The following is a 17,147-nucleotide window of genomic DNA, read 5'->3' on the forward strand; positions in this document are numbered from 1 at the left end:
CGAAAGCTTATGCCCTAATAAATTTGTTAGTCTCTAAGGTGCCACAAGTACTACTCATTCTTTTTGCTGATACAGACTAACACGGCTACCACTCTGAAGATTATATTTTGTTTGTCATCTAGGATGTCCTTAGTGACACTACAACAAACTACTGAGAGGCTGAGCTCCACTTAACCTTTTGTTACAATGACACCCACATTGGAGAGAGAGGCTAGGTTGTGGGCCACATTAACCACCTTCAGGGTGTTAAGTGGCTGTGTGCCTGCAGATGCTATAATTGCGGCGAGCAGCACAAAATCCTATCCTGTTTCACCAAACCATCCTCAGTATTTCTAAGCCATGGTTGTTTACAATTATACTCTCCTACCACCCTATTCTGAGTAAACAAATATCCTTTTTTAGCACACATGCACACACACACAGAGCAGCTTCTGTCTCTAAATTATAGTGGAACATGGCTGAATGAAATAAGCTCCTGGTCTCAGTTGCTTCTCGTCCTAGAAAGTATTTGTTTATCTAGAGCCAATCGCTGCTCCCCTATCTATGTAATGACTTCCTCACAGCAGTCAGAGAGATTACCCACACCACTGATCACTTTATTACTTCATAATGGCTGTTTATTTACTTTACTGCAGCAGTAACATGCAGGGATAAAGCTTTTCACAGCTGGGCAAACTTACCATATTCCTTACGCAGGTGGTCTGGAATGTGGGGCTCATAACCTTCCTTCTCAGGGACCTCCACAAATTCATCTTCATCATCTTCAGTGTCGGACACTTTCATCTACAGGGAAAAAATACAGAAAATGAGACTATTTTTTTCCCCCTTCATATTGAAAATATTAGCAGACAGCAAGACAGCCCACTACTGAGGCTCCTCTGAGCCAAAAGTATTTCCCTAATTATGTATTCAATCATCATCTAAGATTAGACCCCTTGTTTTACATTTCATCTCTAAAGCCATCTTCAATCCCTAAGAGATATCTTCTTTAAAGGTTTGCTTATCCATTAGAAGACACACAGTTGGTGAAGTGTGAGAAAGTGTGAAACTATAAAATACAAAAAAAAAATGTTAAAACAACATTAAGATCTTGACTTAGTGAGCAAGTGATAGAGAGCCTTATCAATGCCTACCCTAGTTTTGGTGGTTCAGCTCATTCAGCACATGTTATGTAAGATCACCCACTGTGTACGCCTCCCCAACACATACAACAGGCCAAATAGGATGAGCAAAGGATGGGCTGGCAGCCTCAACTCTGATAAAATCGAAGACATTCAAACTTGCCTTAATGCCATGCCATTTTACTGTGCTTCTCCTCCTCCTCTGCAGAGTTGGAGTCTACTCTGGGAATTATTGAGGCATGTTGCTCAGCTATCAAATGGTTAGATAGATAGATGGATGAATAGATAGATGGATATTTTTAAATAGTCCCTAGAGACCCTGGATCTTAAAATAAGATAATTATATACCCAATTTGTCTGAAGAGGGCATCCACATTCACAATGGTTTCCCTAGTTTAGAGGATACTGGCCAAACAATTTTAAAAGAGCCATGCTGAAACTAATACAGCTCCAATAAAGCAAGCCATTCTGAAAAGCCAACAGGTGTGTTGTTTGTATCACTTTGTTTTGGGGATATATGATTGCATTAAGAATCCAGCCAACATTAGGAACAATTCTTTTCAGCAGGCCAAGGGCCTTTACTTCATATCAGTCTGAGAACTCAGACTGTAGTGAAGTCTGCAGTAGATATGGGAGATTGGGATATAAGACTGTGGCTTGATTAAGTGGGATTCAATTAAAAGGGATTCTACTGTATTTACTTTTTGACAGCAGCTTTAAAATAAAAATACTTGCAATACATAAATATCTTATCTGATTTGAAAGCCCCTAAACAATTACATCATTAGGTTGCAAACTTTACTATGTAGAATCTAAGGAACTGAAATTAGTGGGATTTTTAAAATATATGTGTACAGCCCATATTATACATAGAATGGAATATTTAAGAGTAGTTGAAAAATAAAAATGTAGTTCCTATCAATTAATCAAAACAACTAACCCATATTAGAGGCTATCAGCTTCCTAAATTTTATTTCAGCTAATTTTTGCCATGAGTATGTCAATGAGACGTTACAACCTTCCTCCAATGCCTTTCTTTCTTTCACATACAACTACCAATACATTTTCCCCACAAAATTATTATCTGGGCAAAAACAATCTGCCCCTCCTTCGATGAGAATTTGTATGGCTAACTTATAAAATCCGCAAATCCTAGCAGTCTCTTAAAAAGACAGCAATGCTGCCAATCACTAATATTGTATTTCTCTTGCCCAATTTGGGGAGATTTTAAGAGATTTACACATCACAGAACGAGTGAGTTATTGTAGTTTTCCCACATGTTTTTATGGGTTTGGGAAACAATGCACAGGATCCATTAAATGAACAGTCTTACCACAGAACTCACGATCACACTTATTCAAGTTCCCAGAAGTAAACAAAAGCAACAGAGAAACAGGTGATTAGATCACCTATCATAATTTTTTCCCATCATGGATTATCCCTTTTAATGTCTTCCCACTGCACTTACTGCTCTCATGCAGGTATTCATATCAACTACTAGTTGTAGAAAGCACAGGAGGAAGCAGCAATTTCCCCCTGCAGCAGAATTTTACCAATGTAATTCACTAATCTAATCGTGTGTCACAGCTGCACACTTGAGTTCCTCTAAATCATACTGAGATTCTGAAGCCAGAAACATCTGGAAACCAAACCTCAGTCTACTGAGTATATTAAAAACCAACAAACTTAGCAAAACTTTGCATCAGCATTGCTTATAAGCTACACTGAAGCTCATTGCTAACACAAAATGTTCAGTTGCTGTTGACACTGCAATTTACCCTTCAGTAAGTGAAATTTAGAGGACAAATTCTTTGTTTCTTAATTGACTCTTTCCACAGAACACGATAGTCCTAAATTTTAAAAAGACCTAAAGGACAGTAGATTTATCAAGTGCATCATAACCAAACAGTACCTTTTTCCGCCTAATTATTTTTTGGTTTAATATTAATTCCCAGAAACTTGTTTGAAACCAGCCATGAAGTCAACAATACATAGCTACAACCATGGACGTCCCATTGGCCACACCATCACTACCTCTAATCAGCAGACAGAGAGTTGTCATGCTCTGGGCATGCTGGAGGGCTCTGATTTTAAATTACTTTTCACTTCCCACTGCAATCATTCCTCCTCATCTTAAGGAAAGAAGCAGTTCATCCCTGCCTGGTGTGGCCAAGACAGACACATGCTGCATCTGACCTCTCATGGCCCAGACTGGAAGTCAAACTGCAGTTCCAACAGAGAAAGGGTCAAGTGCTCTACAGCTAAACAGAAATACACCAAGAGACTGGGTTAGTTAATTACCAAAGAGGCACATCAATTTTTAAATTGCAAGCTTTTAGAAGACCTTTCAGCTGGCCTTTAGAAAGGGAAATATTGTAGGGTTTTGCTTTCAGCACAATACGAGCAGTTGGGAGACTGAAAAAGAACTAGTTTGTTAGCAGTGTGGCTTCAAAGTTCTATTTTTTTTTCCTTTTCTACTTGTTAAAGGCAATTTAGGAGACAGGAGCAAATTAGTTCTCTTCTAGCTAGTTAGAGCTGCCTGTTTGTCCTGCTAGAGATATGATTGTGTCAAACTTTCTACTCTCAGTTCCTATTTCTAAGTCAGCTATAAAACAAATTAAACCAAACTAAAACTTGTTATAGATGGTCTCAGTCTAGAATTTGGTTGTGCAAAATGTGAAAAATCAAAAATAAAATAGGAAATACCATGGATTTATTTAATTGTTATGTTCTAGGAGTGGGGGACGGGGGGAGGGGGGGGGAATTTCAGTGGACTTCTGTGCTTTTGATTAAAAACTTTTTGCCAGTGCAAAAAGTACATAAAGTCACTGAGAGAAGCAAGTTTAGGGAAGAGGGAAATACTGGTAAACTAACAGAAGGTAAAGAAAACTTAGTTAAGGCTGATAATCTATCCTAAATCCACTACATTGTGTCTAGGATATTGGAGACATTTTAGTTCAAATGCTCATACATTATATATATTGCAAAACCTGGGCAAGACTTCAGGACACGTAACTTGTCTTAACTTTAAATTTCCATTGCTTTGTTTGTTTTATATCCTCCATATTGCTTGAGAAACTTAGCTATGAAGAGGCTTCACCAAACAACCTGCATATCACACATGGCTGACTTAAAAACTGAACCAGGAGCAACATCCTTGTATACCTGGATGATCTCAAAAACTTCGAGGCACATAAAAAGCCCTGCTGTGAAAAGGCATAATCAGATGCAAATTCACTTTGTTTAGGTACAATCCATGAACTGCACATTTAGGTACTAAAGGAAACATTAATCATAGGAAACTGTAATTTTTGTTATCAGTCTAACACTAATCAAAAGGGAAACCTGTCACTACCGCTGACCTGTGAAACGTCCCAATTATACTCTTCGGAAATGACAGGAGCACTTAACTTCCTCACTGAGTAAATGACGACGATCAATCAAGTTTGAATAACAATGAGCCACGGAGCTGAAAATTATTTTTTGTATAGAATCTACCCAGGAATTTATGAAAGGTGAAAAGCAACCCAAGGTTTTAGGGGCATTATGGCTTTCAGCTAGTGCAGTGCATATCAAACACTAAACAGAATTTATGTGTTTTAATTTTCTAAAAGGTAGATGTGGACTTGGTGCTACAATGCATAACATATAATGCCAGATTTTAAATATGGGGGTCATTTTCATAAAATATTATGCTTATTGTTTGCACTCTTGAATTTCACTGGGGACTTTTATTAAATTTAGTTTTCCTGTAAAAATATTTAACTGCTTAGTTAACTATCAGGAATTAAGCCTCCTTTTTCTTCTTAACAGACATAACATGTTTATTTTTATATCATTTTAAAAAGCAGCTCTATCATCCTTTTGGTTTTCAAATATGTAGTGAGGTTAATCACAGTTAGAAATTCAAAAGTTCTGAGGTACTATTGACTAGTTACTTCTTAACACAAGTGGAATGAAGAAAATTACATCTATATCATTCCCTTTATGCAATTTTGTTCTCCTTCCATTCCACTACAATTGACTCAGTCAGATGAGAACTCCCCAGCAACAGTACTTTAGTCAGAGAAGTCACTGATATAAATTCCATTTCCACAGCACCTGCTAAGAGCATTTATTCCATACAGCCCTTTTGTTGCACCCAGACCGAACAGCATCAATGCTTTATGAAATGTGAACCATTCTAACGTTGCTTCTCCACTTTTTTTGTAATAAGAAATGTAAATTTTGGCAACCAGTTTTAAATTGGATTAATTTCTTAACGATGGCACCCTCAAACTACCAACAATCCAATTAGCTCACAAGGATATACATTTAAATTAACATTTTAAATGGTAAAAAGAAAAAGAGTACTTGTGGCACCTTAGAGACTAAAATTTATTTGAGCATAAGCTTTCGTGAGCTACAGCTCACTTCATCGGATGCATTCAGTGCATTCAGTCCACTGAATGCATCTGATGATGAAGTGAGCTGTAGCTCACGAAAGCTTATGCTCAAATAAATTGGTTAGTCTCTAAGGTGCCACAAGTACTCCTTTTCTTTTTGTGAATACAGACTAACACGGCTGCTACTCTGAAACCTGTCATTTTAAATGGTGCGATTCACTGAAATACGTGCCTTTTGGAATCCATGGCAGATAAGTTCAGACACTTTAAAAAAAATCAAAACATAATGTATATGAATCAATCAAAACTGATAAATTACCAAGTGTTGATGCAAGCAGATCAGGAATATGTGTGCTACTTCTTGTGCTCCTCAATATCTGAGCAGAAATATAACATAAGCTCAGGTGATGGATACTGGAATATAAAGCTTTTCCCTTCTAGGCCACAGAATTAAATCCCCACTAAGGTCAGCAGTCACCAAAAGTGGTTACCAGACAACAGGTGTTCGATGAATGAGGTAAAATATCTGTGTTCTCAGTCAAGAAGAGACCACATCACAAAAGCCATCATCACAACTGGCACCCTTGTTGTCAGTATCAACATAATAGCCAGATCTGAAGGGTAATGGAGAGTAAACTACCTTCTCTTATACTACAGGATAGTCCTCAAATATAGAGCTAACATATGTTTAAGAGGCAGCGTAGAGATGTTTGTAACTGTTATTGCTCATGATATACATGTTCTGTGGATAAATGAATTATTTCAAATGAATATTGTCAATCCATCTTTTGTAAGCACTAAATTAATTTAAATTTAAAATAAAAGATATCCAACCAACTGACAAAGTAGCATTTTTCTAAAATGACAGAATTCCTGAATAGACCCTCCCTTCCAGAATAGTGTTGGTTTTAGTGAAGCCAACTTCCAAGTCCATAGGCCACAGGGAAATATTTCCTACTGTATCTGTTCAGAATGTTAGGAATGTGATAGAAAAATGGATGTCTTGTCAATTCTACTGCATGTTCAATGGCAGTAGGTTAAAGCAGTGCTGACTTATGTAGTTAGTTAGCTGAATGTACTTGGTCCTTCTCTAGCAGGGAAAAAAAATAATCAGAAGCTTCCTTCCTGAGGCCTCTTTTACAAAATATAAGCCCAAAACAAGATATAGTGTGCCAGCTGAAATCTCATCTCGACTCCTCTCTACTTTTTAGCCTATGCCCTACTGTGCATCCAATGAGTTAATGTATCTTATTATAATCACCCATCCAGTTACATGCATTGCTCATTTATCCTAAATGCTAACAAACTACACAAATACAAAACAACCTGCAACAAAATACTTTTGCAAGATATGAAGCCTTTGGTCCTTTTCTCAGTATTATATTGATCCCCCTACATTAACAGGATTTAGAAAACGGAGTCTCCACATTCATACTTAAACAAGCAATACAATGTCTAAAATATAGAAGGCAATCAGTTTATAAAACTAAATGTACAGGAGTTACTAATTATTTTAGAAAGGAAAGAGAAAAAAAGACAACACGTAAAGAAGCTGTATCTACTTACTCGCTAAAACACTGCTTGCAAACTACAAGCTGGGATCATTAAATAAATTTTGTATGGTCTAATTAACTTGGTTTGCAATCTCAATTACTTCTCATCCTAGAAATCACTTGTGCTCTGTTTTATGTGTCTCTATTTCCCTTTTTTAAAAAAAATGATGTAAGGCATCCTCCGACAAGTGAACTCTAAACTTCATTTGTCTTTCAGCAGGCTTGATGGCTATGTATTTAAAAACCCATTCTATCTTATAAACTAAAAATTAAATGTACTCAGCTGTGATGGTCGTCATTGCATCTGCTATTTATATGCTAATACTCTCACTGGAAGATCTTGCAAATTATTCCACCATGCCAATATCTCATGTGCATCTACTCACAGCCAACTACACATTTTTTCTAGAGGTCAGAAGATTTTGGCCAAGGGACTATAATACTTATCACAGTGGAACCCATTTTAAGGCGCAACATAAAGGAACACATTTTGTATACAGCCACAAGAACAACATAAAATATAATTAAGTAATCATAAACGAGGGACAGGGATGTTTTGTGTAACAAATACACAATCACTGGTAACAAAGTAAAAAAACCCTTTTTTAAGTAACTGACAATGAAACAATCCTCAAAACATATTTTATTGGGAAAGTCTTTTTTAACTTCATTTCTATCCCCACCCTTTTGTATCCTCTAAAACATGCTGAAATAGAAATATCAATGCTGAAATTTTGTCATATTTCAAAATCATGTTTGATTTTTCCTCTGATGACTGTAGTGCTAGATAAATATAAGCTGTTAGAAAAGCAACACTTCTGAGGGGGGAAAAATACACCAAGGTTTGAATACAAATTCAAATGACTGCAAATTATATCTGAAGCCTAGCCAAACACTGCATTTTGTGCTTATCAGCAAAAGCATCCCTGCTCATTCCTTTTCCATTTGTATTTGCTCAACAGTAAGCAGGCAAATCTGGGCAACTTGATACAAGATTGTTTGGGAATGCCCTTTTCATACTATTTTGAATTGCTCAGGAGCTGGAAATGGATGTTTAAGGGGATACACTTCAGACCCAGCAGTAAAGCAAAAGATACAGTGTTGGTGAGTCTTCACATTACATTGTTAATGCACACCGCAACACAAGTGACTCCATCACAATGTGGTTTTTCTTTTTCTTTCTCCCTGACGAAGTACAGTAGTCTAAGTGTTTTTCTATCTTATATCCTAGTGATGCATGATTCAGATGAATTAAGCATACATAGTTTTCAGATGTACTAGATTATTCATTTACTGTGCAATGTAGGTCAGCAAATGCACGCCATCAGGAATGTTGGTGGGTTTAACAAAACAGTTATTTTAGGGAAATGCTGTAAACTGACAGAGTTCAGTATGTCTTGGGTAGGAGTCATGGAAGTAGTCACTTTCTGAACACTTAATGCTTTAAATGTTGTACATTTAAAAAAAAAATAGCCAAGTTATCACTTGTGTAATCTGAATTTTTCATAAAAAACTCATTCAATGGAGTGCATAATAGTTTCTTAGTTACAGCAACCTAACATCTCAGAACCTAATAAAAACAGTTACTGATCTTTCAGTAACTGTTGTTCTTCGAGCTGTGTTCCACACACCCATTCCAATGTAGGTGTGTGCACGCCCCAAGCACAGTTGCCGGAAATGTTTCCCTCAGTGGTATCCGTCAGGTCATCTCTGGTGCAGCACGTCCTTAGTGCGTGTATAAAGGGCCTCGCCAACCCCGCGCCCCTCAGTTTCTTCTTTCCAGCCAACTCCCATAAGACGGGCAGGAGGGCGGATCTTGGAATGGACACATGCAACACATCTCACAGAACAAGAGTTACAGAAAGATTACTAACCATTTTTTCTGTCAAATACTTTCACGTCTATTCCAATGTAGGTGACTCCCAAGCAGTTGCATAGGTGGTGGACTCAGAGTTTACTGACATGCTCACTGCAACACAGCTTGGCCAGATCCAGCATTGTCCCTGGCTACTGAATGATGGCATAGCGAAAAGAAAATATGTGCACCAACAACCAAATTGCTGCTCTACAAATGTCCTGAATAGAAACCTGTGCTAGAACTGTCACTGAAGAAACTTGTGCCCTTGTGGAACGAACAGTTAGGATAGGCAGGGGTGGAACACCCACCAGTTCGTAACACGTGCGGATACATGACGTGATCCACGATGAAATTCTCTGAGCCGAGATCGGGAGACCTTTCATCCTGTCTGTAACTGCCATAAACAGCTGGGTGTATTTTGGTCTGGTCCCTTCTATGTAGAAAGCTAGTGTACAACTAACATCTGAGAGAAGTCTCTGCTTCTCCCCATTTGCATGAGGCTTCAGACAGAAAACCATAGGAAGATAGCTTGATTGATATGAAACTAGGAGACCATCTTTGGAAGGAAAGCCAGGTTAGGATGTAACTGAACCTTATCTTTGAAAAAGATGGTGTATGGTGGCTCCAAAGTGTGGGCATGGATCTCTGAGACCCTTCTGGCCAAAGTAATAGCAACTAAAGTGGTCACCTTTCAGGAGAGGTATAACAGGGAGCATGTTACCAGCGGCTTGAACCGGGGGGGGGGGGGGGGCCTGTAAGCCTTGATAAGACCAGGTAGAGATCCCAGGGGACAGGTTCTCGCTCACTTCTCTAGTTCCTTAAGGAAATGGATTGATCTATCATTTGAAAAAATGGATCAGCCATCCACCCAAGGATGAAAAGCTGAGACAGCAGCCAGGTGAACTTTAACTGATGAAACAGATAGGCCCTGCTGTTTCACGTACAGCAGGTACTATAGAATGAACGGCAGCAATGATCGCATAGGCAAGACATACCGCTGGGATGACTAGATGTAGAATTGCTTCCGTTTTGCAAGATATGTGGCCCTGGTGGAGGGCTTTCTTCTCCCTCACAGGACCTCACAGACCTGCTTTGAGCAGGCTAGCTCTCTGGGGTTCAGCCATTAAGCTTCCAGGCAGTCAGGTAGAGGGAGCTGCGATTCAGATGGAGCAGATGACCATGATCTTGAGAGATCAGGTCTAGGTGTAGAGTAGGATCGGGGACACCACAGAGAGGTCCAGCAAGGTGGGGAGTCAATGTTGGTGGGGAATCAATGTTGGTGGGGCATGCCAGAACTATTAGGATGACCCGCACTTGGTCCCACTTGATCTTTAGCAGGACCTTGTGCATGAGCGGGATAGGAGGGAACACATAATACAGGTGACCTCTTCATGAGGACAAGGAAGGAGTCCATGAGGGACCCAGGCTTGTGACCTTACAGGGAGCAAAACTGGTGACACTTCTTGTTGTGCCGGGTGATGAACAGGTCTACCTGGGGAGTCCCCCACTACTAGAAAACAAGCCTTCAATTTCCAGGCAAAGGGACTACTCATGGTGATCAGAGAAGGATCTGCTGAAGTGAACCACCAGCTCATTTTGAGCTCATGGCAGGTGGGAGGCTTTGAGGTGAATTGAATGGGCTATGCAAAACTCCCACAACCAAACTGTCTCCTGACATAGGGGAGAAGAGCAAGCGCCTCCCTGCTTGTTGAGATAGAACATGGCCACCACGTTGTCTGTGAGGACCAACAGATTTTTGTCTGCAACAGGGGGTCAGGAACACCTGACAAGCTAGACAGACTGTACTGAGTTCTTGGACATTGATGTGCAGAGAGAACTCTTCTGGGGTCTAAAGGTTTTGAGTTTTGAGAGGCTCCAGGTGAGCGCCCCAGCCCACTGCTGATGTTTCTGAGACCAGGGATAACGATGTTTGGGGCCGTGAGACCAGGATGCCCGCACAAACAATCAGTGGGTCCAGACACCACTTTCCTTCCACACAGAGAGTTGCAGCTACTTAAAGTCTACTAGCTTTAATAGTACCTTGCAATATTAAAGCTAAAACAGTAACTTGTTTCATCCCCTACAAAATTCCAACTGTCAAATTATATACAAATTAAACAGTAGGGAAATCATTATACACTGATTTTGTAAATCTAAACCAAAAAATTATAGGTCATATTCTGCTGAGAGATGCACAGGGAGGTTCTCATTTACTACAAAAGGATCTGTGTATATACATACCAGGCTCCTCATCTCTCTCTCTCCATCTCACACACACACACACACCCTGCTTATAACAATACAGTATTTTCCACGATGCTTTATCCTTCAGCTTTTTATTCTACCCTTACATTGGAAAAAAAAACATATCTAGCCATGTTAATTGCAGAGAGCCTTCACAAAGTAAAACTATGTGTTGCTTCTCTGTTAATCCAGCCTTGCTAACTATCACGAACAAACGCAACAACTCTGGCCCCTCCAAACAATTCACTTCCATAAAGTCTGAATTCTGCCAGCTAATGACTCTTTAGGATGCCTGGTGCGGTTCTACGTTTAATGTTTCTCTATAACTCCAGAGCAGATGGGGTCAGTTTAACAAGCTGTTTTTTTTCCATTTGTTAGCGCTGCAAACCCCACCTGGAATTTGAAAGTCAGCTCATGCATAATCATACGAGGAAATCCTATGAAGTCCTCCTTGCAGTTTCTACTGTATCCTCCACTCTAAGAGGAAGCATTTGCAACCTTGTAGAGTGAGGAGGTGATTAGTCTGAAATCCTTGCAGAGCTAGAAAACAAGCTAATTATGCATCTCCTGGAGCCCACTGCTCTGAATATTGTATGCCCACCCAATAGTACAGTTCCTGAGATGTTTCATTGGTAAAAAGCAGTAAAACTCATGCCACTAACGTCAGTCAGCAGATCTGACTCAATATACAGGGAGCAAGAAGTAAGGTGGTTCCATTTTTACAGTCATTTTTTGTTTTGATTACACTTTAACATTCCAAACAGCTACCATTCTTAAACAGCTCCAAAAACATTTTCATTTTTGCCCCTCAGTCTGCATCACACAACAGCAGGTATTTAAACTTGCAGTCATATGAGGCTTAAGGCTGGCTATATTCACTCCTAGTCCAAGCAGCTGTTTTAGGTCTGATAACTCAAAGCTGACCAGGACTAAAAATACCTGCTTGTCCCCACAGGAGAAACGTCTACACTTTCCAGCATCATGCAGCACTGGTTAAGTAGCCCTGCTTGTTTTAGTAACACTGGACTTAATTTTCAAGGCCCCAACGTCTTTTTAAAAAGTTGATATACGGTTTTAAACATTTATTCTCATTCCTTTGTTATTCAGAGGAAACTTAGCTCTGCAGACTGAGAAAAAGGAAAAAAAAAAACTTACCCACAGACATCTTTTTAGAAGACCCCAATTTTTTAATATCTTATCTAAAATGTAGTATAAAACAAAATGATTAGTGGTGTTGAATGATATGGAAGGCCTTGCTAGCCATTCTACTTACCTAATGCTTAGAATGTTCCAAACTCATGTCATTAAAACCTTTTTATCACCATACACTACAATGTATGTCTGTGCTTATAAATAATCAGTAACTTAAATACAAGCTACTTTGAGTAATTACATATTATGCACACATTGTGCAACTACAGATGTCAATTTTTAACATATTTCAAATGTTACATTTGTTACTACTATCATCTATTCTTGGATGCCAATAAATGAGATAGTCAGATTATTAGTACTGGGGCTGATGTTCTGTTGTGTTTAATTGTAAGAATCAAGCCACCTTCCCAGGAAATGTACACTGACTTGTGGTTCCACAAACCAGTATCTGGGAGGTTTAATGGGCATGTCTCAGAAAAATATAAGGCTAGCCACGTGCCAGTTAACAAGGAAACTTCACAGAGAGGGTAACCTGCCCACTGAAGTCAATGGAAGCTTTGTCATTTGTTTCAATAGGTGAAAGCTGAGACTTGGGATGCACATTCCAGAAAGTTTCCTAACAGGAATAAAAATGTCACTCTGCAAAGAGGTTTGGCCTGCAGTGGAAGCAAAGTCTCAGGCCTATTTGGTGAGTGGACCAAAGGATTGAGTGTTCAGATCAAAGGTTTAGTTGTCCCTCCAAGAATGGACAGATGAATGGAATACATGAGGCTGACTGTGGAGGCTGCAAAGAAATAGTATTTCCAGTTCTCAAGAAAGAGATAAAAGATAAAAGAATCCTAAATTTACTATTATAGATCCCAATTCAGGAAAGCACCCTACTGAAGTCAACAGCTCTTAACCATGTGTATACTTAAGGCCCTGATTCAGGATAGCCCTTAGGAACATATACTTAATTCAAAATAATAACTATTTTACTTTGGTGTTCCTATATATACACACACTGTATTTAAAGTATTAGTTTTTCATCATAACTTCTCTTACTGCTATTGAAAGCTTGCATAATTTTCTCTTAAATTTTTGTAAATATGCACGTAGCTAATGGTCAATTCTGATCTCTGTAAATACATTTTATGCACATTATCATCCTACCTTTCAGAGAGAACTTTATTTAAACCAACAGCAATAGCATACCAAAGGAGTGGGAAGCAAAATCATATACACTACCTTTGGAGCACACTACTCAATATTCAGAAAGGAATCCAGGAAGATGACACCTTAGCTTAAGGGTTAACTCATTGGCAGAGAGACCCTACTTTATTTTACACTCTATTAAAAAGATCCACCAAATTGCATTGAGCGGCCGGCTGATCAGACAGGGATCAGAGGTCATCACAGTGGCAACTTGTAAGAATTCATTATTAGATTTGCATGAAAGATTTTTTTAAAATAAACAGCAAGCAGACAGAATTATGTCCAATACAAGGCATAATATATACTCATAACAACATCCAGCTCTGAAAGAGAAAAAACACGAAACTATCCAAATAATACTAGAAAAGGAAGCCCTGTTTGGAGGACTACACAGTTTTAAGTCACTTTTATTTTTAACTGTCAGTTATGCCAAGAGAAAAAAGGTCTTTCTGAAAACTGATGATGAAAAAATATGGAGGTCTTGGATATATAAATCCAAAGGTTAAAACTGAGGGGGAAAGGAATTCATGTTTTTATATAGGAACTATCTACTATTAAAGATTTTTTTTCTGTTTCCTGTTTTGGAATTATGGAGGACCAGGGTAGGTGTTCTATTATATATTTGTCAAAAGAATTAAAATATAATGCATATTTTACATTATATTTAGTTAATCCAAACCACACAATATGTTAATGATACAGATAACTTGTTAGAGGATGAAACATTTTATTTGTAATTCCATTTATTTTGTGTTCCTATCAAATATTTCTTAATTTCCATTAAAATTTTCAAGACACATACTACCCCACAGAATACAAAAATTAAAAGCCTGCCCATCCAACGCACACCTCAGGAAAACCCAACGTAAATATACAGGCCTTGGGACAAACATCAGAGCTGTCTCTCTTGCGCCAAGGGGAGGGGAAGGAATCCCAAAGCCTTCCGATGAAAATGTCCTGCCCATCCTCCCAGCCCCACATACACAAATTTAGGGACTGCATTTTGTACTACTGAATTGCATCCCATTTCTTGCACTTCAGTCTACAAGGTTATCCAGATCTTCCTGTGTAGTGTTCCAATCCTCATCTGTATTGGTGATACCTCCCAACTTCGTATCATCGACAAATTTCATTAGCACACCTCTAAAACAGAACTAGTAGACGACAATATGTAGTTGGGAAGAATTTACTGGTGGGGATTGTTAGAGGAGCCTTGTCAAGTACAGTCCACGAGGGACCCCTTATCTGCTATTTCCTTAGTTATTTGTTCCATCTGACCTTAAAATCTCTCTCTCTCTCTCTCTCACACACACACCTCTCTAAGTGGAGGGGGGAAATGCAGGAATTACTGAGTGAAGTTCTATGGCTGCATGATGCTGGATGTCAGACTAGATTACCACAGTGGTTCCTTTCGGGCCTTAAAATCTACTAAATCTGTATTATTTTAGAAGAGAATTCTTCTGTCTAGGGAAAGAGCCACAAGGCCCTTTTGGTTATCTTATTAGAGGTCATGTTCTCAGTTGTCAGAGGAGATACACTATTTTAAAAGGCTTTGCCCAGATGGCAAAGGGTTTAACAGTTTGATACCTTTGGAGAGATGCAGAAGTCTGTTGTCCACTTTGCTAAAGACATTGCAGTATCTAAGAAGTAGAAATGTCTATCTGATATAAAGAGTTGTCAAAACTATTTTTTGTCTTCCAGAGCAGCGCCCCTTATCATTTTGGTCCAGGGACATTTACAAGATGCCATAAATGGGAAATACTTCACCTTGTCTATTCTTTTTCTGCATAATGCCAACAGCATAAGGTGGATGCTCTGCTGGGATTAGCAGAAGACACTTAGATAAATATTCTATATGCCTTAGTTTTATTTTCCCACGGTACAGGGTCTGTCCCCAAAGTACTATAGCATAGATAAGACTTTACACCGTTGTAAGGCCAAACTAGACAACACATAAAATGAAAATTGGAAGCAGCAACCAGTTTTCCCTTCCGTTATTTTTGTATCATATACACTAATTTCTTCTACATCAGGGGAACATGTTTCCAAATGGTAGTTGCCAACGCACTTGACGCATGATGTTAAGGGCAGTGAACTTGAAAAGAAAAGCACACTTTAACAAATTCAAAGAACAGATAGGTAGGATTCCATTGGAGGAAAACCTAATGAGGGAAAAAGGGAGTTCAGGAGAGCTGGGATTTCTCAAAGAGCCAATACTGAAGGCACAACAGCAAACTACCCTGACACAGAAGAAAGACAGGAAGAATAGCGAGAGGCCAATATGGCTCCATCAGGAGTACTTTAATTACCTGAAAATCAAAAAGAGAAAAACCATGTACAAATAGCTAAGGATGGTTAAAAAAGAATAGAGCAAGGGTACAGGGACAAAATCAGAAAGGCTAAGGCACAAAATTAGTTACCTCTGGCAAGGAATAAAAAGCAACAAGAAGAGGTTCTATAAATACATTAGGATCAAGAGAAAGACAAAGGAAGGTCTAGGTCTACTACATAGCAGGGGAGAAGAGCTAATAACAGAAGACATCAAGAAGGATTAATGGTCATTTTACTTTAATTGTGACCAGATGCTTAAAACAAAACAAAAAGGGGGGAGGAACACAGCTCAGAACAGGGAAATAACAGGTTACAGAATATTTAGATTAGTTAGATGTAGTCGAATTGGCAGGGCTGGATTAAATTCATCCTAGGGTACTTAAGGAACTAACTGAAGCAATCTCGGAACCCTGAGGAATTATCTTCAAGAACTCTGAGGATGTGTCAGATCCCAGAGGGCTGGAGAAGGGCAAGCGTCGTACAGTAGAACCTCAGACTTATGATCACCACAGTTATGAACTGACCAGTCACCCACACATCTCATTTGGAACCAGAAGTACACAATCAGGCAGCAGCAGAGACCCAAAAGAAAAAAAAAGAAAAAGAAAAAAAAAAAGGTACAATACTCTGTTAAATATGAACTACTAAAAAAATTAAGGGGAGGTTTATAAAAAAATATTTGACAAGGTAAGGAAACTGTTCCTGTACATGTTTCATTTAAATTAAGACTTGTTAAAAGCAGCATTTTTCCTCTTCATGGTAAAGTTTCAAAGCTGTATTACATCAATGTTCAGTTGTAAACTTTTGAAACAACCACTGTAACATTTTGTTCAGACTTACGTACAACCTCCATTCCCCAGATGTTCATAACTAAGGTTCTACTGTATCTATGTTTAAAGGGGGAACAAAGAGGACATAGGGAATTCTAGACCAATCAACCTAATTTCAATACCTGGAAAGATACTGGAACAAATTATTAAGCAATCAGTCTGTAAGAACCAAGAGGATAGTGGGGTTATGAAGGAATAGCTAGCATAGACTTGCCAAGAACAAATCATGCCAATTCAACCTAATTTCCTTTTTTGATAGGGTTACTGGCTAACTGGCTTACTGGCAGTAGAAGTGCTATATTTTGATTTTAGTAAGTTTCATATGACACACACACACCATATTAAGGAAATGTAATCTTTATGAAAATATTTTAAGGGTGGGTACACAACTGGTTGAAAAATCATACTCAAAGTACTTATCCGTTATTCACTGTCAAACTGGGAGGACATACAGTATCTAGTGAGGCCCCACAGGG

The 17,147-nt window shown here is 38.7% G+C and overlaps 1 protein-coding gene across 5 annotated transcripts in view; it reads right to left on the reverse strand.

Moving 5' to 3' along the window:
- Window positions 1–17,147, reverse strand: part of UVSSA (UV stimulated scaffold protein A) — a 94,553-nt gene that overhangs the window by 53,494 nt on the left and 23,912 nt on the right. For all 5 annotated transcript variants that reach the window (XM_074951838.1, XM_074951840.1, XM_074951841.1 and 2 more), the window contains one exon: window positions 681–783. In XM_074951838.1, coding sequence (XP_074807939.1) covers window positions 681–783 — 103 coding nt within the window. The remainder of the gene's footprint in view (window positions 1–680; window positions 784–17,147) is intronic.

The sequence above is a fragment of the Natator depressus genome, chromosome 4 (genome assembly GCF_965152275.1).
Source record: "Natator depressus isolate rNatDep1 chromosome 4, rNatDep2.hap1, whole genome shotgun sequence".
Lineage (NCBI taxonomy): Eukaryota > Metazoa > Chordata > Testudines > Cheloniidae > Natator > Natator depressus.